Source organism: Geotrypetes seraphini, chromosome 3 (genome assembly GCF_902459505.1).
Source record: "Geotrypetes seraphini chromosome 3, aGeoSer1.1, whole genome shotgun sequence".
Lineage (NCBI taxonomy): Eukaryota > Metazoa > Chordata > Amphibia > Gymnophiona > Dermophiidae > Geotrypetes > Geotrypetes seraphini.
Genome location: NC_047086.1, coordinates 43038388 through 43061910, shown reverse-complemented (window position 1 = coordinate 43061910; position 23523 = coordinate 43038388). Strand labels below are relative to the sequence as shown.

The 23523-nt window shown below is 39.5% G+C and overlaps 1 protein-coding gene across 2 annotated transcripts in view; it reads left to right on the top strand.

Annotated features, from left to right (window-relative positions):
- BCKDHB (branched chain keto acid dehydrogenase E1 subunit beta) overlaps positions 1 to 23523 on the top strand; it is a 414901-nt gene that overhangs the window by 322135 nt on the left and 69243 nt on the right. Inside the window, exon 10 of one of the 2 annotated variants that reach the window (XM_033939510.1) lies at positions 20947 to 21106. The exons of the other annotated variant lie outside the window; for it this stretch is intronic. Within the exon in view, the coding sequence (XP_033795401.1) occupies positions 20947 to 21057 (111 nt within the window). The 3' untranslated portion in view covers positions 21058 to 21106. Of the gene's footprint in view, positions 1 to 20946; positions 21107 to 23523 lie in introns of those variants that run through there. 2 annotated transcript variants of the gene reach the window in all.

Below are 23523 nucleotides of genomic sequence, written 5' to 3'. Positions count from 1 at the left end.
ATAAATTTAATTTTGGAACATCATGATTATGGTTAATTTTCTCCTTAAATTATGACTCACCATAGTACAGCAATATCTTTTAACATCTGGACCAAAAAGGCTTGAAATCACTAAAGTGATTAGTTAAGGACGCCTCAGCCCCACCACTCCACCGTTGTAATTTTATTTAGTATTACACCGGGAAGGCTGTGTGGTGCCTCATCATCGGCAGTCCATTAGTATTTATTTTTTAGCAATTTTATTTTTTGTGAATTATTCTCAATCAATTATTTGTGTAAATATTAAATTTAGTAAAATTATAAATATTGACTTATCTCAGCCGCCTTGGGAGCCAGACTGGGAGCCAGACTGGCCTGGCCAGACAGGCGGCTGAGATAAGTCAATATTTATAATTTTACTAAATTTAATATTTACACAAATAATTGATTGAGAATAATTCACAAAAAATAAAATTGCTAAAAAATAAATACTAATGGACTGCCGATGATGAGGCACCACACAGCCTTCCTGGTGTAATACTAAATAAAATTACAACGGTGGAGTGGTGGGGCTGAGGCGTCCTTAACTAATCACTTTAGTGATTTCAAGCCTTTTTGGTCCAGATGTTAAAAGATATTGATGTTTGATTCAGTTACACTGGACTCAAGTATTTCTATAAACAAAGCCAGTGTTATTAATATCACCATAGTACAGGACATTGTCTAGAACTGTTTGCCTGTTTATGGATAGGAGTAGAGATTTAGGAACATCCACTATATGTAGTTTTAAAGCTATAAAATACCACATTTTTATTTATTTTAAAAAGATTACAGATAGAGGAAGCTTTCGCATGTAAAAGCTGTGCAAACAGATCTAAATCAACAATACTGATGTGAATAACTGAGGAAGAAAGCTTTTACGTTTGCTTTGTGCTTACTCCTCCAATGCAAACAAAATACTAATGACTAAGTAAATACTTTGGCCTGTTTAATTTGTCTACTGTATTTTGTAATCTTGGCCTTTCTGCTCTCAGGATTTTCTTATATAGATCTGCAAAATAGAGTATGGAGTTTATCTTAAACTAATGGGAACATTATATTATTTTTAATATAATAACACCTCTTTGTAGAAGATCCATCAAGCCCAGAATCCTTTTTCCAACAGTGGCCAACCCAGGTCCTGAGAACCTAGCTAGATCCCAAGTTGTAAAACAGATTTTATGCTGCTTATCCAAGGAATAAGCAGTAGATTTCCCCTAGCCATCTAAATAATGGCCTATGGCATCTCTTTTAGGAAATTATCCAAACTTTTTTGAACCCTGCTAAGCTAACTGATTTCACCACATTCTCTAGCAACGAATTCCAGTGTTTAATTACATGTCTTGTGAAGAAATATTTTCTCCAGTTTGTTTTAAATCTACTAATTAGTAGCCTCATCCCATACCCCTAGTCCTAGTATTTTTGGAAAGAGTAAACAAATGATTCATATCTATCCTTTCTACTCCACTCAGTATTTTATATACCTCTATCATATCACCACTGAGCCTTCTGTTCTCCAAGCTGAAGAACCCTAGTCATTTTAGCCCTTCTTCATAGGGAAGTTGTCTCAATCCTTTTATAATTTTTTGTCGCCCTTTTCTTACCTTCTCTAATTCCGCTATATCTTTTTGTGATGCTGTGACTAGAATTGCACACAGTATTCGAGGTACGGCTGTGCCATAGAGCGATACAAGGGCATTATAACATTTTCATCTTTATTTTCCATTCCTTTCCTGATAATTCCTAACATTCTATTTGCTTTCTTAACCACCACTAAACACTGAGCTCCCTCTTTGTCACCCTTTTTCTGTTTTTTTCTTTCCTTCCTTTCTCCCGCTGCACATTCAGCTGAGGGTTTCAACGTATCTTCAATGATGACACCTAGATCCTTTTCCTGGGCAGTGACTCTCAACGTGGAGCCATACATCAATTAGCTATAGTTTGTTTTCCTCTTTTCCAGATGCATCACTTTGCACTTGCTTACATTAAACATCATCTGCCACTTTGATGCCCAGTCTCACAATGTCATAGCTATCTTCTTTTATTCAGCACTTAAATTTTGACCCAGATACCATATATTGACAATATTTGCAAGAAAATGAGCTGGAGACAGTGCATGTCCCATTCGTTTTTTTAATGCTTGTAATTTAATTCTGTCATTGTACAGTTCTGTTTTTAAGCGCTCATTCAGTTTCTTCCAAATTTCAATAGCATCAGCAATAAAACAGCTATTTTTATGTATTTTGTTTATGGCTTCAGAAATGGGGGTCAGGATTCTCAGCATATCTTCAACATTTCTCTTAAGGCCAATTTTGAGGATTTTGGTTGTGCCATCCATTTTCTCTCGATTTTGTTCACAAGCGGTCATCAGAATAGGCCAGTTCATGATATATTGGTCAAAACAGTCCACTACAGAGTTCCATCTAATATCATGTGGGAACATTAGCTTGGTTACACCCATTCTTTTCAGAACTGCTATTGCAAAATGATTGTTATGGACATATTTAGCAATTTCAACAACATTAGACTTTATTTTGGGACACTGAAGTCTTTGGCTATCAGGTGCAGCAAATGAGCACTGTAAGCATATGTTAGCTTTGTATGCTCTTCTAAATTTCTTCTCATCTTGGATTCATTTTCAGTATTGTCTGTGACCAAAATGCATATTAGACATTTGAATTTATGTTCACATTTTAGTATAGCTTTTTTTTTATGCTTCCTGTAAGTATTCTGCAGTATGTGAATTTCTGAGGTATCAATTGTTTTTGCAAGAAAGATATTCCTTCCTTATGTTATACAAGCACATATAGCAGGATCATCAAGACTTAGGTTAACAATTTTACCCTTTAGACCTGTTGCATATTGTTTTACTTCTCTGTTATACACTTTATCCAGCAGTTTCCCTGCAACATCTGCTCTGCTGGGTGGCCTATCCTGGTCTCAGTGACTGAACCATATTAATGAAGTGTGGGTTTTCAATCAGGAGGAAAGAAGAGTTTTTCACATAAAGTGGGCAATTTTTCATCAATCATCTTTTTTTCTAATCTGGCTTTTATTACAAACTTATCTATGGTGGTTTCTAGATGGTCAGTTTTTTCTCTTTCTTTTAGGTGATCTACTGTAGATATATGATATGTGGTGATATGACTGAAACATTATTCTGGACATATATGTGATGATATGACTGAAACACTATCCTGGACAGATAACTCTGAAACTGATGGAAAAGTCAGGCTGGGACCCTTACCATAAAGGACCCAGACCACACACGGAATGCTGTTGCTTAGATATATGAATTTATTTATAAAGTAAATGCCAGCATACAGAAGAGAACTGAAAATTAGTACCGCAATCAGTGTGGAGTAGAAAGTAAAGTTCACACCTGCAGTGTGCAGATCTACCCTGTCTACTGACTCCCTCTCATCTTACAGCCATGGATATACTTGTTAATCAATTACTAACTAATTGGCTATAGATCTTTATTTCTTCTCCTAATTGGCCATGTCCTAGTGACGTTGGAATAATTAACATTTACATAGGTTATTATCAGATTGGGGTGATGATCACAAACCACCTAAAATTATCTAGCCCCGACACACTTCTGCAGGGGCTCTCCAGAAGTCATCTATAATAATAATAATAATAACTTTATTTTTCTATACCGCTTAGTCAGGCGACTTCTAGGCGGTTTACATTGTAAGAAGGCTGGACATTCAGCGAATAACAAAAGGTCTTAATACAAAACAATAAGTCTACATACAATACAATACAAAATAGTACAGTACAATACAGTGAGTCTAAATACAATAAGACTAGATACAATACCATGCAATGTGTCTAATACAATATAATAGTCTAATGGGAAACTAACGTGCTAATTGGAGTTCTATGGGTAATGAATACCTGAATACTTTAGAACTTACATATGAGTAGGAGTTCTATGAGTAGAGGAAATCTGGATAGGTGAGGAGCTTCTTGAGAGGAAGAAAAAGGCGTTTAAGGGGAGGGGAGTCCTAGTGAGGGAGGGTCCTCGTGAGGAAGGGGACAGTTTTAGTCAACGAATTTAGCGAATAGGGCGTCCTGTGCATGAAGGTCATCTGATTTGCAAGGATATTTCAGAAATGTTCTCAAGTTTAGACTGAAATTATCACATCTGTGGTTGGCAACTGCCAGTTTGCCACGTGATTTTTTGCAGATTGTGACCAGTCAGGCTCCGTGCCTGCCAAGGTCCCTGTGGGTGCCAGGAGGAAAGGGGATAGGGAACCCAGAAAGGGGATGCCCAGGACCCGGCCCCATCAGTATGTGGATTTCCAGGAGCCTACTAACCATCCAGAGTCAGGGGCTGGGAAAATTCCTCACAAACCTTGGGAACACAGCAGACCTAGGACCCAGGGGAGACAAAAAAAAGCAGGACCTGGAACCAAGCCAGGGTCCTATTATCTAGGCCACCACCGGGGGAGCCAGAGAGAGGAGCAGATTCCTGCTGACTCAGATCAGGACAGATCAGGGCGTGTCCCTCTTCTAGAAAGGCCAGCAGTCCTGAACAAACTGACAGGCAGGATAGGGAGGAAGCTGAGAGCTCTCTCCCTCGAGGACCTCCCTGGCTCAAGCAGGCGTAATGGCTGTACACCCATGGAGGTAGAAGAAGCTGGAACACCTCCAGAACTACCAGTACCATAGGAAGAAACTCCCTTGGAACTTCAGGGAGAATTGCCTGATGAGGAACTAGCTGTGTTTCCAGAACCGATGGAAGTAGGCTTGTCAACTAGGTGCAAGGACTAAGCCTTAAACTGTGAGTTTTTGTTTTTGAACTCTTTTGGACTCTGCATTTATTTTGTTTAAGAAGCTGAAAGTGCCTTTTTTGTGGGGAGAGGTTTGCAAACACCCAGGAGGGATTTTTGAATGCTGTTGTGAGCTTTTGTCAGGCAAACCTAAGGCACTCTCCTATTCCCAGCAGTGCTCTAAAGTCTGCTGGAGGCTTTGCTATTTAGAAACTGTTTGTGAGTTTTGGTGCAGCAAAGCAGAGAACTGTACTCACTTGTACAACCTGCTAAGGAGCAGGCTGTGATGGCCCTGTGAGAAAGAAGCTCTGAGAAGAGCAGAATTACAGAGCAAATTACTGACTTTTGGTGAGGAGAAAATCCTGAGCTTTTCTCAGAGTTTTCCTTTTGAGTATTGGATTTTTGCAAGTTGCATTATTTGATTTGGAATTTTGCTATTGGTCATTTTGACAATTAAATTTTCTTTTGAGGAACCAAACTGAAACTGTGTACATTGGTTCTGTTTTATTTTCCTGTTTTTGTTTGGTGCAATTATTACAGCAGTGTCTGCAGGGTGACTCCCTATTGGGTCATATGCTGGTGCACTTTTTGTATGTAGTCACTGAGAGTACTGCTGAGACCCGGCCTAGGGCTGCAGTGTGGCTACAAGATTCACATGTGTGCCTTAGCCCTCATGCCTGGTTTGTTGTCCATACTTTGCCAAGCTAGGTTCTTGGCAACAGGGAATATAAGGAGCCATGTCTGGAAACCGCAGGCTGGACAGTCTCCTAGTGTTGGAGGGTCTCACACATCAGCTTCAGCACCTCATGGGTCTCTGTGCTTCAACTGGTCAGCAATATTTCAAATTCTTCTTTCTTTTGTGCTTCAGTGTATGCCTTATTTTGATAAGCAGTTCCAGCTTGAGGAAATTTCCCCATAACACACACAGACAGCATTCTCATTTCAAAGTATTCTGAGATGCATTGTTAAAGATGAAGTTACCCAGAAGCCTGTTCTCATCTTGACATGTTTTTATGTCCATTAGTCTTGCACCCAGGGTCTTCAGGGAGGGTACCATCAGGAATTCTTCTTCATCGTAGAACAGGAGAATGGTGATCTTGAAGGTGGATAGTTTCTAAAATCCTTCTGGTTGATGTTAGATTCCCCTAAACAAAAAAAGTCAGTGCTGTTATTTTATTATTCATACTATTTCTGCTTATTTAATATTACTCATTGTATTTACTGCTTGTTTCAGCTCTTTATTTCTTCTTAACAACTGTGTCAAAATGATGGGAACATGCGGTAATAATATATGTATTTTTCTCAAATATGACAGTTCCTCAGGGCAGTCTTTAAGAAATATGATGAAATCAAAATATTTATGAACCTGAAGATTTTGCCTGTTCAAATATGTTCATTTTTTCATATTCATCAAAGTACTTCTCATGATGTTTTTTCGTTTGGGCCACCACGCCTTCCATTTCTTTGTTGCAGTGTTTGCATTTTGTAAGCATGCATGCCTTACCCATAGGCAGAGGAATGTGATTAAAATATTTCCAAACTGGGTCTCTTTTACAGCTTGCTGCTGTTATAGGTATTTTTCCTCCAAGGAGAAAATAATATGATAAACCTCAGGCTATACACATAAAGATAATCATAATAATAATAATTTTATTCTTGTATACCGCCAAAGCCATGATAGTTTGAGGCAGTTTACAACAAGAAGTGCTGGACAATCAGAGAATAAAACACAATATAAAATCATCAGTACGTACGTACAATGTGAGAGTAAAAACAGTAAAATCTTAACTTACAAATCGATTAAATAATTTTGTTTTTACTAATTTTCTAAAACTGAAGTAGGATGAGGGATGCATAATGATATTATCTAACCATTCATTTAATATACCTGCTTGGAAAGCGAGAGTTCTATCCAAGAATCTTTTAATCGACAGGCCTTTATTGTAGGATAAGTGAACATATGGATTCTACGAGTAGGCCTGTTAGAACAGTTCAGTTTAAAATGAGAGACCAGATACATAGAGGCCAACCCAAATATTGATTTAAAACAAAGACAAGATCCCAAGACTTGTGGAGTATTCTGCTCAAAAGGTTTCATTTTCATTTTTGTTGTTTGTCCCTCCCTCTTCACACAGCTCCTTGTGCAGATATATAAACTTAGCACTTAAGAGATAAGGGGTTGACTCTGTGAACATCAGTTTGCAAAGGAACAATGAGGCTAAAGTTATTTTCTCAACTCTATTTTATAACATTTTTGCTGTGAAGAAGCAGTATGCTATCTCTACAGACACAAATTCATAGGTTATGCAAAATCAAGAATCTGTGTTAACATCTTCTACATAGAAAAATCCCTTGACATTATGAATGGATTAATGGAATTCAATTATAAAAAAATATAAACTCTATATGAATTTTCAGCTTCATGCTATATAATTAAAGATATTTAAATACCTATGTGATATAAATCCACATGAGTCGAGTTCAAGTCCCTTTCATTTGAAAGGAAGCTCCAGGATGAGAGGGCATAGGATGAAGTTGAGAGGTGATAGGCTCAGGAGTAATTTAAGGAAACACTTTTTACAGAAAGTTTGGTAGATGCATGGAATAGTCTCCCAGAAGAGGTAGTGGAGACAAAGACTGTGTCTGACTTCAAGAAAGCATGAGACCGGCATATGGGATCTCTTAGGAAGAGGAGGAGATAGCGGTTCTGTGGATGGGCAGACTGGATAGGCCATTTGGCCTTTCTTTATTGCTATCATGTTTCTATGAAAGAATGGTAGTACAGTACTCCCCCGATATTTGCGAGGGTTCCGTTCCAGGAACCCCCGCGAATCTTGAAAACCTAAGAATACGGTTTTTCGTGGGGGAGACTGGAGAGGGCAGCGGAAGAGGCAGGAGAGAGCAGACGGAATGGGGCAAGTGCAGGAAATCACTCTCTGTATGCTCCGACCACCTCTTCCTGCACTAAATCAGGTCTTACCAATCAGGAGCTGTGTGTCAAAATTTGAAATTAAATGTGACAGTGTAGAAATTATGTTTTTGGACGTGAAAATCATACAGGATAATGGTAGATTTGTAACATCTGTCTTTACGAAACCTTCAGACAGGAATACCTTGTTGCAGTACACCAGTATGCACCCTATCACACTGAAGAACAACTTGCCAGTGTCACAATTCTTCCGATATAGAAGAATATGTCATTCTACTGAAGAGTTTGTGAATAATTGTTACACAGTAAATATGAACAGCGAGGATACCCAAAGTCTGTCGTTTCTTAAAGCCTATAAAAGGGCGAGGTTTAGTGCTCAGGAACAATTGTTACAATATAGACCAAAGAATGACAAGAGTGATTCTATAGCATGTGTTCTACGATATTCTGGCATATCACAGCGGCTTGGTAGAAAGATTAAATCTTTATGGCCCATGCTGCAAACTAAGCAAAACTGTCAGGATTTGGATTGTAGAATTGCATTCGCTCGGAATACAAAATTTGAAAGATTTGCTGTGCTCTGCAGATGTTTGGACAAAGAAGGAAAGAGGGAGGGTTGGACTTTTTCGGTGTAACCAGTGCACTGCTTGTTCTTTATTAAATGAGGGAGACCAAATTTTCATACCCGGAAGAAAATGTATCAGGATGACCCAGTTTGTTACTTCTGAAAGCATTCGAATAGTTTATGCAAAACTTTGCCCTTGCGATCTGTGCTACATAGGACATACTGCACGCAGTCTTAAAACAAGGCTGTTTGAACATCGTTCTAACATTTCACACAAAAGACAGGTAGATATACTCGCACGACATTGTGTTGAAAAAAATCATTCTTTTGAGGAATTTAGGTGTTTTGTATTACATCATATTCCCCTTACAGCTCGTCGTGGGGATGTGAAAAGATTGTTATATCAACGTGAACAGCGGTCTATTTTCTTTTTGAAAACTATCTGGCCTAATGGACTTAATCAGAAAGTAGAATGGTGTGCCTTCTACTGATGGTGAGATCGTTTGTTCCAGTACATAAAGTTTTTTAACAGTGACCCCTATGAACCCGGAAGTATAAACTCCAGCGCCCTTCTGAGCCGGGTGTGGACGGAGCAGGAGAGAATGTGATTGCCCTGATGCAGCCGTTGTTCGGCGAAACAAGAGCCTTGTTGGTGACATCCAGTTCCTTGTCTTTTTTCAGCGTGAGAAGTGCTATAGCAGGAAGATCTACTCGCTGCTGTTGTTGCCATCGTCAGAAGATAAGTGAACTGTTTTGTTCTTTTTCTGGATCCCTGTGCACAGTGGTGGCTTTGGTCCCATTTTAAAAAGTTACATTTTGAAACGTGTGGAGTTTTTTTGCCTATGATACAGCGTAGGACTGGCTTAAGAACTCATTGGGTTGCCTTCCGTATATTGTTGATAAGCTGAGGCTTTTTCCTCCACCTATTATAAATGTACTTTCATGGGGTATCTCCACCACTAGGCTAATAACAATTTTTTGCTGATTGTATTTATATTTTGTTATTGCGATTTGGATTCTTGTAATACAGACAGCACTGACATTTGGAGAAAGAGAGAGGTGACAATGTTACCAAGAGTAAGTAGTTCTGATCCTGAATATCTAATGAGATCGGCCATTTTCTGCTACCTCTCTTCATCTTTCTTCTCCTTCTCCTTCTCGGCTCTCTTCTGTGTATCTCCTGCTCCACTTTTTTTGTTCATATGTTTTCCATGCATGCTGCACCATTTCCTCTGCTTCTGCAACCAAATTGCCTCTGTTTTAACCTGCGAAATGCCTTTGGCGAACAGATATACAGCCAATATCTTGCATGTGACTTGGACTGGGTGATAGTTTTGTTTATATAGCATTGGAATTACTACTTTCTTGAATGAATGAATGAATGAATGAGATGATTATTTGCACAAGCTCATTTTACCTCCGTTTTATCTTATTAAACTTATTAGCATGGCCAGTATTGATATGGCTTAATATTACTCATGACCCTCAGCTTCGCTTTGGACACCAGATATTTTATTGAATCAGGTTGGGCAGACTGGATGGACCATTCAGGTCTTTATCAGCCGTCATCTACTATGATAATTCTAAATTTGACCTGTATTGAATGCTCTATTTATGTGATAGAACTATCAGCCATTGAGACTCTTGACAAAGGCATAGATGCCAAAACACTGTCAGTGTTGAGTCTTCGAGTCCTCACAGTGCTACTATCAATAAAGTAAACTTTGAACTGCACACCCTTGGCTGAATTATTGACATCTCCTCCTCACGACTCCTTTGTTGTGCCTTAATATCCATTCACCAGAGCATAAGCAGTCATTCTGACATAAGTGTTAAGGTTTCAGTATTTGACATTATTTATCATGCAAGCTAACTCTTAGCAATCTTCAGAGAATCAGCTCCTTATGAGGATTAAAATGGCTCCCTGGGTTTGTCTTGTCATTCATTTGGGGGGGAGAAAAAAACCCTGCACTTAAAAGATTTATTAATATGTTAACGCTCAGTCAAAAATGATTTATAGGGCAAAAAGATATGAGAAGCAGTACCACCAGCAATGAAACTTTCCTTATAGGCTGTGAGCCATAATATACAGTATGATCATATTAAAATTTAAACCAGAAATACAAATTCATAATTAATTACTGATGTGTTGAATCTTGTAAAGAAAATTGAGTAACCTCTATCAAAGCTGAACTGAATTATCAAATAACCTCTTTAAATTTTTCTAAGTGAGCTTAGCAATGATCTTTCAGTAAAGTTTCAGTTTTCCTACATGACATATAAATATGAGTTATTTACATTTTATATGGGATATGAGATTGAATTCCTATATTGGATATTTGTGTTTAGTCATTGATTGCTTCATAGTCTTTCCTTAGTTACATTGCATTTTCCATTTATATGCCTCTTTCTTCCAACAAGGACCCGGAATAGCTTGCAGCATAGAAGAAATAAACAAAATACATAAAAAATGATAAAAACATATCTAATCTTATCTTATCTTTGGTTTATATACCGGGTCATCTCCCAGTGGAGCTCGACTCGGTTCACATATAATTAAGACTAGAGTACATAGCAGAAAACATAGGAGAAGGAAGAACTAATTAAAAACTAAAGTACATAAGAAAAGCATAAGAAAAATAGCTATAATATTATCATTTAATTAATTTGATTAATGTGGATGGAAAATTGTTATCTAAGTTATTGGCTTTACGTCTGGCCAAGGCTCTTCCTTATATTATTGGTATGCACCAAACAGGATTCATTGCTCAAAGACATTTTTCAAATAATACCAGATTGGCTTTTCATATGTTAAACTTGACAAAAGAAATGGATGATCTGGCTTTCTCTGTATCCTTGGATGCAGAGAAGGCCTTTGATCGAGTAGAATGTTCCTTTATGTATGAGGCAATGGATTGGTTTGGTATTGGTTTTGGATTTATATAAATGATTCAAACTTTGTATAGTTCCCCTTCTGCCAGATTGTATATAAATAATACTTTTTCAGAGCGGTTTTGTCTGGAGAGGGGAGTTAGACAAGGGTGTCTGCTATCTCCTTTGCTATTTGATATTGTTCTGGAACCTTTCCTTTTGGCTATTCAATAAGCGGAGGAGATACGAAGTATTCCTTATGCAGGTCGGGAATATAAAGTCTCTGCGTATGCAGATGATATTCTGATTCATTTGAGGAATCCTGAGTTGACCATTCCACATTTACTGGATTTGACAGATAGATTTGGAAAATTTTCTGGTTACAAAATAAATTGGAGTAAATCAAAGGTTCTTCCATTAAAAGTACATTGTGCAAAAGGATTATTTGTTGCGTTTCATTTTATCTGGAAGGAAGATGGTATAAAATATTTAGGTATTTGGATAAAAAGTACATTGGAAGAAATAATGAAAGTAAATGAAAAATCCTTATTGTCAAAGGTCACGGAAATATGTGAGCAATGGAACCCTCTACATTTGTCTTGGTGGGGGAGAGTTCAAACGGTCAAAATGATGATTTTGCCTGTGGTTTGTTACCAAATGGGTATGTTGCCAGATTATTTTCAAGGGTCCTTTTACAAAAACTTAAATAGTATTGTGATAAAATTTATTTGACTGAGTAAAAATGCAAGAATTGCTTTAGTATCTTTACAAAAACCAATTGCGGAGGGTGGGGTAAATTTTCCCAATTTTTATAGGTATCATCAAGCCTATATAATGCGTCAAGGTATGTATTGGAGTCTCCCTGAGCTCATGGAACATCTGCCGGATTGGCTATATCTTGAATGGAAAATTATGTCCTCTATGCGACTATCTCATGTACTAAGTATCAAATTACCTAGATATGCTAAGGACAACATAATTTTATTGAATACATGAAAAACAATTAAATTTATTGACAAATTAACAGATGTTCCTATCTTGAAATCTACTTTGCAGTCCTTATGGTTAAACTCCAAGATTCAAATAGGCTGGTGCTGGGATCGCCTAGAAGAATTGGATGCAGGCGGGTATTCGTACATTAAATGATGTTATGTTTTATTGAAAACTGCTTGATTTTTCACAGCTGCAACAATCATTTGGCATTTTAAAGTCTCAACAGTATAGGTGGTTGCAGTTGAAGCAGGCCATTCAGAGTGGGTTCCCAGAATGGAAAAATTTTAAAACTTATTACAGCTTGCAGATCCTCTGCTACCAGACAGATCTAGTAGGGGCATCAGGCCGCCCAGTGGTACAAATTGATTTCTGAATTTTTAAATAAGAAGCCAAAAAATAGTCTTAGAGATATTTGGAGCATCGAGATAAAACTGTTTATTTCTGTGTCTCGGCCATGAATTTGAACTTGGATGTTGAAATGTACAGCGTCAGCATCTATGAGACAAACATGGTTATTTTTATTGCATAGGATTTTCTGGACCCCAGTTTGTTTACAAAAAATAGATAATTCTAAATCTAATAGATGCTGGCATTGTCATATTAATATAGGGACTTTGGATCATCTGTTATGTTTTTGTCCATTGATACTTGGCTTCTGGAAGTCAATTTGGGGAGAAATTAATCTCATTCTTGAATCATCTATCCCCTTGTCATATGAGGCGATATGTGGTACGCTACTTCATGTTAAACCTACTTTAGATAAGTATAAAAGTCGCCTTTTTTTGATCTTGACAGGAATAAGGGTTCAACTGATTACTCATAATTGGAAAAACCATGATAGGATTAATTTTACTTTTTGGTGGGTAACTGTTTGTACCACGTATAAGTATGAAAGGATGATGGCGGAACGTTGGGGAACTAATTAGTCCTTTAATGATGTATGGAGTCCATTGACTAATTTTATAGCATTATAATTAGGGTTATGTTTCTTTCTTTCTTTTTTCATTAGATTTCTTGCACATCCAGGGAGGGTGGACGGGAGGGGGGTAGGAAATGTATTTCGAGGAGTTAAATTATTTCATTATAATATTAAAATCATATGTATTATTGTTTTAATAACTAGGATAAGAAGGGGAGAAAATGATTGTTTAATTTTAATAATTGTATAGTTAATAGTGTGTTTTATTGCAGTTTTTTATTTGTATTGCACTATCACAGTTTTAAAATCAATAAAGATTTACAAACACATATCAGAATACAGGCTGGATCAGTATTCTACTTTGTGTTATGGTAAATGTCCTGCAAACAACGGGATGGTTGGATAGGCTGGAGTGAGCCTGGACGGCAACTTCAGCATTTGGAACCTAGGACAATACCAGGTGGACTTTACAGTCTATGGCCAAGAAATATCAAAGAAGAGACAAGTTAATTTAATCATGTATATTTAATGGGTATAACTAATAGGCAGACTGGATGGACCGTTCAGGTCTTTATCTGCCGTCATTTACTATCTTACTATGTGTTACTAACTGATTCTCTGGATTTCTGGGTGCACTGCTGAGAAAAAAAGAAAACGACATTTAAAAATTGTTTCCAAATTGTTACAGGAAGTTTGGAGGAGGAGGAGGCAGGCCTTGAACATACGCAAATGCTTAAGGCCCAATGCCTGCTGTCCCTGATGCTTTTGGCGCTGTGCCAGTTGAAGTCTCACCACCCTGGGGGAGAGAGGCAAGGTACTAAACATGTCATGGGGCAAGTGGAGAGAAGGAGAATTTGGGGGATGCCATGGCACCCGTGGCTCTCCCCTTTCTGCTGCCTATGTGCTAACCAATAGTTTAGACTGGGTCACCAAAGAAGGCAAGGCAGAAAATTCCAACTTGATACATCTTTTTCCTTGAAGGATGAGATTTTACCATTTCTTCCTTTGTTTCAAAAGACTGCAAGAGAAGAGGAAAATTGGACAGTCTGGGTGGAGAAAGTGGCCAGGAAAAAGAAGCTTCTCTTATCACAGCTGTGTTTCTTAGCAAATGTTTTTTAGTGCCCTTTGCACACATGCATGACCCTATTTTCTTTATTACGAGGAGAGTACTGTCTTTGACAACAAAACTCTTTCCTTCTTTGCTTCAGGTCAAAATGAAAGTGAGTGAGGAAAAGAGAGAAGTGAAATGGAAGTAAGCATGAAAAGCTGGACTGTACAGACCCGGAATTGTGCCATATGCGACGGGACGGAACCCCCCCCCCCCCTCCCATCCCGTTCACTGCACTGCGGACAAGAAGAGGAGACAATAGCAGTTTTGGTACCCCTGCCTCCCTGGCACCCTGTGTAGTCACACCGCTCCACCAGCCCTTGGTATGGCCCTAATGAAAAGTCATGCGATTGGAGGGAAATAGATTAGATAAGACAGGGGATAGTGTCATGAAGATACTATGGGCTAGATTCACAACTTCCGACCACTTAGCAACACTTTTACGACCCAATTTCTCTCTGACCCGATTCACTAACCTCTGTCTCGATCGTCCTCTGATCCACGCATACAAATGAAGGGGAACGGCATTCAAATGCAGGCAGGAAGCAATTCACTAAAATTAAAAAGCAACACCGACTGGGCTGGCCGATCCAAAAATAAGCGACTGCTGAGGATCAGTTGCTGAGGTCCTTTCCGACTGCCCTGCCTTCTGCCGCCCTGCTCTCTGCTCTGCTTCTCTGCTCTCAGCCCCAAATCTCCTGCTCTCTCTTGCCTGCCCCGAATCTCCTCTCGTCTCTCGCCTGCCCCGAATCTCCTCCTCTCCTCTCCTGCCTGCCCCGAATCTCCTCTCCTGCCGCCCTTCTCTCGCCCCGACTCTCCTGCCCTTTCCCCACACTACGAGCACGTGGTTTTAACCCATGGGTTAAAATCATGGGCTCGTGAAGAAAAAGTAAAAACAGCTGTATTAAAAATAGGGGGGAGAGCTGCAGGTGAAGGAAGAAAGAAGGAATCAAGACTTATTAAATCTGTTTTATATCTCACCTATCAAAATATAAATCTCTTGATTGGATGGATTGACAGACTCAATGATGCATTCATATTAAAAGAATTCCCAGTCTTTCCATTCAAATCAATTTTGAAGGGAAGGTTTGGATTTTTCTTTCTCTTTACCCCCAATCAAATTTGTAAAACGTTTTTCTCGTTTTATCACCTTCCCTCAATCCCCCCCCCCTTAAACATAACAAGTGTGAGCTTGGTCTGATTTTCTCTTTGCTCGCTTTCTTGGCAGGGGGACTGTTTCCCTCGAAGTAACTCATAGAATACTGTATAACAGCAAAAGGTTATTTGAGGATGGGCTGCAAGATATGCATTCTGGTTCTGTTCTCCCAAATACCAGTGAGGTTGTCTGAAAAAAAAAGGTCGGATTGGGGCGTGATTTCGATCGCCCCCTTCTATTTCTACTTTATTTAGAACCCTTTCTCCATACCGTGGAGGCAGGATCCAGATGTGGCCAGGCTCCAGTTTCCTAAGAAGTCGGTTAAGACCTTGGCTTTTGCCGACGACTTACTTTTTACCTTATCTAATCCCCATCGGTCAATACCACATCTCTTACAATCCCTTGAAGAGTTTCAGTTTTATTCGGGGTTTACGCTGAATTATACTAAGGGCTCCTTTTACGAAGGTGCACTAGCATTTTTAGCACATGCACCAGATTAGCGTGCGCTAACCAAAAAACTACCGAATGCTCAAGAGGAGGCGGTAGCGGCTAGCGCGCGCTATTCCGCGTGTTAAAGTCCTAACGCACCTTCATAAAAGGAGCCCTAAATCCATGGCTTTGGCCATTCTGGCCACGATTTCGGACCATTGGGTGGGCGATTTTCCTGGGCTCAGATCGCCATTAAATATTTGGGAGTATGGATTCCTCGAGATCTTACTACGCTACATGCGTGTAATGTAGATTCCTTACTGGCTGATACTCTTCATTCTCTGACTCTTTGGTCTACTTTCCCCTTATCAGTGGCAGGGCGGGTAGCTTTATATAATATGGTATTGTTCCCAAAATGGCTGTATAGATTCCAAGTTCTAACACTTTAGCTATCTCATTCTCATCATTATAAGTTGGCCCGTGGATTACAAAATTGTTTTTTTTTGGGGGGGAGGGAAAGAGGCCATGTATGACTCTGAACAGAGTATGTTTACCTTGGGACGGGGGGATATGGTTTACTAAATGTTCGTTAGTACGTGTTGTCATGTCAGATGAGACACATCAATGACTGGTTTAGGGGCAGTTGTTATTTTTCAGATCCAGTTCTTGAGCTTTCCTTGTTGGCCCCATATCATTTTAGTTTTATGCTACATATAACTAGCCCTGTCCTACGTGCCATGATGGGGAGCTATCTGATCTTTGCTCTGGCGTGACAGACATGGCGATGGGTCTGCAGGGTTCTGTCTCTGCTCTCTTCTGTATCTCCTTATCTCCCTATTCAGGGTAATGCAACCTTTTTGCCAGGGATTCAGAGCCAGTCATTTCAGAGGTGGGCAGCTGGGGGACTTTGTTATTTGTTTCAATTGTTTACAGAGGAAGGTCTTTTGCTCTTCTTTGAAACCCTACACTGTAAATATAAATTGCCTAGACAGGATATTTTCTCCTATTATCAATTATGACACTATATACAAGGCTTGCCAGTTTGTCATCTTACTGAAGACTGTAGGGAGACAATGTTGGAGATGCTCAGTCTTTCGGCTCAGCAACATATTCCTTTGCGATTCCATCATGTAGGCATTGTAGACAATCAACCTGGTACTAACTTTGAGATTCTGGCTGCAACCTGGGAGGAGGACTTACATTGTATATTTACTGCACAACAATTACAACAAAGATTGAAAAACTCACGAAAATTAACTGGAAATGTATTAAACTGGGAATTGCAACTGAAGTTTCTTTTAAGACTATATATTTCACCCATGAGGGCTTTCCGCATGGGAATCACACAAGCCCATGGTTGTCCCAAGTATGGTCAGGCTCAGGCCACCTTGGGTCATATATTTTGGAAGTGTCCGGCTATAATGTCTTTTTGGACTTGACTGGGACAATTCACATCTGCATTAGGGGGCAGGCGGTGGACTCCAGCTCCAAGGGCGTTGTTTGTTTTCTATATGATAGTCTCCCCTAAACCTAAAGGCATGTCGGCGTTTACTGCTCGCGTTATGCTGCTGGGCTAAAAGGCAATCCTTTCCGGTTGGCTATCCAGTGAGCCCCCAACCTACAGCCAGAACGCAGAAGATTTGTGGACCTTGATTCTGATGCCAGAAAGCGCTTTCGACTGATTTGGGAGCCATTTTGGGGGGAACTTACACCACTTGCGAGAAGTCGTCTATTGAATACGTGACCCATATTCTGTCCAATTGTATTCTGTGCCTATCTTGGATTGTGTTAGGAGGGGAGGAGGATTGGATAGGGGGTTTGATACTTGTGCTTTTGTACTAAGAAAAAGTTGTACTTTGCAATTGTTGATCTATTTGCACTTTGTTCTAATAAAAACATTTCAATATAATTCCACTATTTTAGTTTCCTGGAATATTTTTTTAGTGTTTGAAAAGTTAAACTGCCCCCTCCCCACCATGAGTTTCAAAATTGTACCTGTTACAAAACATTGTTTGGCCTTATACCTGATTATATTATTGATCACTTTAAATTTACTGACAGAAAACATTTTTTTCAGCTTTTTAGATTATTTATATTTCCTACTGTAAAAGGTTGCATATAGAAAAGACTTTTCCATAGAATTGTATCTTTTCAACATGGATTATGGGATAAACCCTTTTCTGTCCTGATAACAAACTCCAACTCCTATCTTTCCTTTAAAAAAATGCTAAAGACCTGCTTATTTGACAAATTCTTCTGAATGTGATTATAATACACTGGGCTTGTACAGTCTCTTGATTGTTGTTAATTGCGTTGAACTGAAAGGTTACTGCGGTATATGTGTGAATTTGTTATTATGTCCCTTCTTTCATCTCTTTTCTAACCTGTGTAGTCTTTCTCATAAGAGAGTGACTATACCCCCCTTTATCATATATGTGGTTGTTCTCTGAAACTTTTCTGATATATTTATTATATATATTGGCCCAGGGTAACCAGAGCTGCATATGATACTCAGGACCTAGGCAAATGCATAATGATATTCTCAGTTTTGTTCTTCATTCGCTTTTAAATAATCCTAACATCAATTTTTGCTGTATCAGACTGGGTATAGATTTCAGTTTCTCCTCCTCCTGACACCGTTATTTTTCTTGACTGGTGATTCCTAAAATGGTGCCCAGCACTGTGTACTTGTAGCTGGGATTATTCTTGCTTACAATATATATATATATATCTGTATGCAATTGCTTGCCCTAAATCTCATCTGGCACCTGGATGCCCAGTTTACCAAATCTTAGTTTTTCACATTTTACTGCTGTTCTAACAACCTGTTATGGTTTTGTGTCTTCTGCAGATTATCGCCTCACTTGTTGCTCCTTTCTCCAAATCGTATATAAACGTGTAAACAGTACAGGTGCTGGTATAGATCCTTGTGGCACTCCACTTGATGTTTTCCATTTGGAAAACTGTGCATTTGGAGCAGTGGTCTCAAACTCAAACCCTTTGCAGGGCCATATTATGGATTTGTAGGTACTTGGAGGGCCTCAGAAAAAATAGTTAATGTTTTATTAAAGAAGTGACAATTTTGCATTAGGTAAAACTCTTTATAGTTTATAAATCTTTCCTTTTGGCTAAGTCTTAATAATAATATTGTCATTTATAGCTAAAGAGACATATGATCAAGAAACTTTTATGTTGCTTTTGTGATTATGATAAACATACCGAGGGCCTCAAAATAGTACCTGGCGGGCCGCAAGTTTGAGACCACTGATTTAGAGGGATAGTTATTAAAGTTTGAGAAAAGCTGGGCTTTTACTACACCTTAATTCACCACAAGAGTCGCTCAGTACTGCAGGTTACTGACTCCCCCCGTATATAAAAAACACTGCTTGCAATCAGCTTTACAAACTGTTATTCATACTGGCTGGGAACATTGAGCCACTGACCTGTGTCCTGATTCTTCAAGGCAGAATCTTAACGGGCCAGACATTAGTTTGCCCTTACCCCTAAACCCCTCTTTCCCATATCATCAAGAATTATAGAATGAATTCTTACCAAAATATCACCCAGAAGTTGAGAAGCAGAGCTGAACAGAGAGGAAAACTTCAAGACCTAACAGAATATCTAATCTAATCTTTGGTTTATATACTGGGTCATCTCCCAGTGGAGCTCGACTCAGTTCACATATAATTAAGACTAGAGTACATAGCAGAAAACATAGAAGGAAGAACTAATTAAAAACTAAAGTACATAAGAATAGCATAAGAAAAATTACTATAATATTATCATTTCGTTGAGGCTGTAGTTAAATCATTTAAAAATTTCGAGAACAACAAAGTTTTCAGGAATTTACGAAATAATTGCAGCTGGAGTCAGGAACTTCATTCCAGATCTCTACAAACTTGAAAACAAAAGATCGACTGAGCTTCCCAGCAGATTGAATTCCCTTAAAGGAAGGGAAGGCTAACTTATATCTTTGTACTGGGCAGACTTGAATGGTTTTTGTCCTTTTTTTATATTGTAGTTTCTTTTTTCCTTTTCTTTTTGTTTGTCATGTGTCAATATTTAAATCATTTTTATTGATTTTCCAGCATTACAGAGAGTAGAAGCGCATAAAAACACAGCACATATGCAAATAACTCCAATGAAACAGCAACAACCAACCCATCCAATCCTCCTACCCCCCCCACACCCACTGTCATGTGTCTATTAAAATAACAGATGGCTTGTTTGCACCCTGATTCACTTATTAATGATACAGACCGCAGCATTTTTGGAATGGTTGAGAGGCAGTGAGAAACCGGCTGGCCATCCAAAGATTAGGACCTTGGAAAGAATTCTCTCTCACACCCCTGAGAACCTGGAAAATAGATGTAGGAAGTCTACCCTGCCACATGTAGGAGCCTTAAGAGATAAACGCCCACAAACGTCCAAGTGACATATATACAACTGTTTTAATATTTTGAGTTGAAAGGCCAGCCAAAAGTGGCATGAAGTTATGGCTCAAGGACTTAGGACTCTGTATTTCTCACCAACAAGAAATCCCGCAGAATCCAGCTGTTCGTCTTCCCATTCCTAAAATTATGTCATTTCAAAAGATTTCTCGACAAAACCTTTGCTTACCAGGCGGCTAAGCTGAACCCTTGGCTTGCCCAAATGATACTCGAGGCCCCCCTCTTACCTTAGTTTTAGAAAACTTCTCAAAACGCACCTCTTCTGCGAACAGGGCTTTTAATCCCCCTTTCCCCCTGCTTCTCCCCTTTCCCAAAACGCACCTTTTCCGTGACCAGGTCTTTTAATCCCCCTTGCCCCCTGCTTCTCCCTTTTCCCACACTCACCCCGTTCCTTCTGCTCCCCCTCCTCCCCCCCTCCCCCCACTTGGTCTCTCTCTCGTTATCGCTTACCTTCCAACCCTACCTTCTGTCTTACCGTTACCTCTGCTAAATCTCAGTTAAAGAGTTCCCCACGCCCCCCCCTCTTCATTGCCTGTAATTTTGTTAAAATTTTGTAAATCCGTGTGTCATCGCGGACCTTAATTAACGGATGTGAACCGCCTAGAACTTTTTGGGTATGGCGGTATACAAGAATAAAATTATTATTATTTCCAGATTTTCTCACTTGAGTTCAACTCACGTTATTCTCTCTCTTTTTTTTTTTTTTTTTTGCAATGAATCTGCCAAGGAGAGAAAGCCAACATCGTTGATGATTTATTCGTATATTTGTACTTCTAAACCAACAACAACAAAAAAATTGCAGCTAACCTGCTGGCCCAACTGTAGCGCTGTGCAATAAGTCAGGAAACCGGTTGGAGTCTTCGCTCGGGTCATTCTTTTGCTCTGTGCTATGAATCACAAGTTTAATCATGCAAATGAGGTAAGCTTTTCAAAATTTGTGAACATTGCCTTGCTATGAAGATTACCACAGAACTTCACTGTTCTTGCATGACAGCTTCAAACCGCAAAACCTCAGGCTTGAAGTGTCTCAGCAAGGGAGGAGAAATTGAAGCATCATTGACATCCAGAAGGAATATAAAAACAGCTTTTGCATGTGCCTATCCAAAGCCAACTTGCCTGGTGTTCTTGAATGGGGGACGTTTAGAATGTGGAAGCCTCATGCTTTTGTTGGACAGCTGGAGTGTTTGAATCAGAAAGTATTTGAAGACCGGCCGCCGCTCTAAGCACAGCCAAACCTTTACTATACAAAGCTTACAGAGAGCAAAACAAGTTATCTGCAGACCTAACTTAATTAAATCTTGGAAGGCCCCTTGGGTGGCTAGCACTGGATGGTGTATATTTATTGAAGAGCAGTAAGTGTGGTTAATGCATGAAATATCCAAAGATGAATATGGTGTACCTTTGATTTCCAAATCAAGTTTAACTAGACCTGTGCTTAAAACTATATAAGAAGCTGTTATTTTTAAATAAAGAGTGCTTTGATTGTTGCACTGGTAAAATGGTAATTTGGTTTATTATTGTAAAATATTGCAGTTATAATTATTGCAGGTACTCTTTTAATTATGTGTCTGAATAACAGGGATATTCAGAAGAAACATATCCTCTTTTTTGACAGCTTAAGAAAACTGTTAAAAACTTTGCTAAATGTCATAATTTTATTACATGTTTCATTATTATTTTTGTTCACATCATGGTGCTATGGGCACAAAGAATACTTCTTTGATAAAGAGGGTTGGAGATGGGATTTAATATACTACCTTTCTGTGGTTACAATCAAAGCAGTTTACATATTATATACAGGTATTTATTTTGTACCTGGGGCAACAGAGGGTTAAGTGACTTGCCCAGAATCACAAAGAACTGCAGTGGGAATTGAACTCAATTCCCCAGGTTCTCAGACTACTGAACTAACAGGGCTACTTCTCCATCTCTAATCCAAGTATATATCATGCATGTGTAGCCCTGGCCTCACCACGTGGCCACTCCACGGGCTCCGGCCAGGTCATTGGGTCAGGGACACACAACAAGGGCTCCCAAAAAAATGAATCGCACAGACCATACAGGTCACAATCTCACAGTCTCTCTCGAGCTTGGGTGTAGGCCAGGACCAGATAACTCTGGTAGGCTAGAGGAATTGAAATCCTGGGTCTCGGTCGCCACCCACTCAGACCAGGCACTGCTTTCTCGCTGAAAGAAACCCAGCCAAAGTCCAAACTACAATTGAATAAAATGGGAACCTTTTATTTAACTTTATTGCGGGTTTCAAATTCACAATCTCTTCAGTGCTGGTAGTAGCATCAGATTCGAAGTAACAATTCACAACAATCTAGCCTCTTCTCTCTCAGTCGGTTATGGCAATAAAATTTCTGTCCATTCCCATGCTCAGAACACAAGGTGTACAGGGAGCCTTACCAGTAACCTATACAGGGGCACTAATACCTCCTTTCTTCTATTGGCTATGCCTCGCTCTATACAGCCTAGCATACTTCTGGCTATAGCCACTGCCTTGTCACATTGTTTCTGCACCTTCATATCCTCAGACACTATCACTCAAAGGTCTCTCTCCCCTTCGGTGCATATTACATAGAAACATAGAAACATAGAAAAAGACGGCAGAAAAGGGCTATAGCCCACCAAGTCTGCCCATTCCAAATGCCCGCCCTCTGGTTTCACTCCTCTAGGGATCCCCTGTGAATATCCCATCTTCTCTTAAAGTCCAACACGCTGTTGGCCTCAATCACCTGCAGTGGGAGTTTGTTCCAATGATCCACCACTCTTTCAGTGAAGAAGTATTTTCTGGAGTCGCTATGGAACTTCCCTCCCCTGATTTTTAGCGGATGCCCCCTGGTGGTCGAGGGTCCCATGAGGTAGAAGATATCTTCTTCCGACTCGATACGGCCCGTGATGTACTTAAATGTTTCAATCATATCACCCCTCTCTCTTCGTTCCTCAAGTGAGTACAGCCTCAGTTTATTCAGTCTTTCTTCATACGTGAGATCCTTGAGCCCCCAGACCATCTTTGTGGCCATTCGCTGAACTGACTCGATTCTCTGCACATCCTTCCGGTAGTGTGGTCTCCAGAATTGAACGCAATACTCCAAGTGAGGCCTCACCATGGACCTGTATAGCGGCATCATAACTTCAGGTCTCCTGCTGACAAAACCTCTACGAATACAACCCATCATTTGCCTTGCCTTGGAGGTAGCTTTCTCCACTTGATTTGCAACCTTCATGTCATCACTAATGATCACCCCTAGGTCACGTTCCGTCGTGGTCCTGGCCAAGGTCTCACCATTTAGTATGT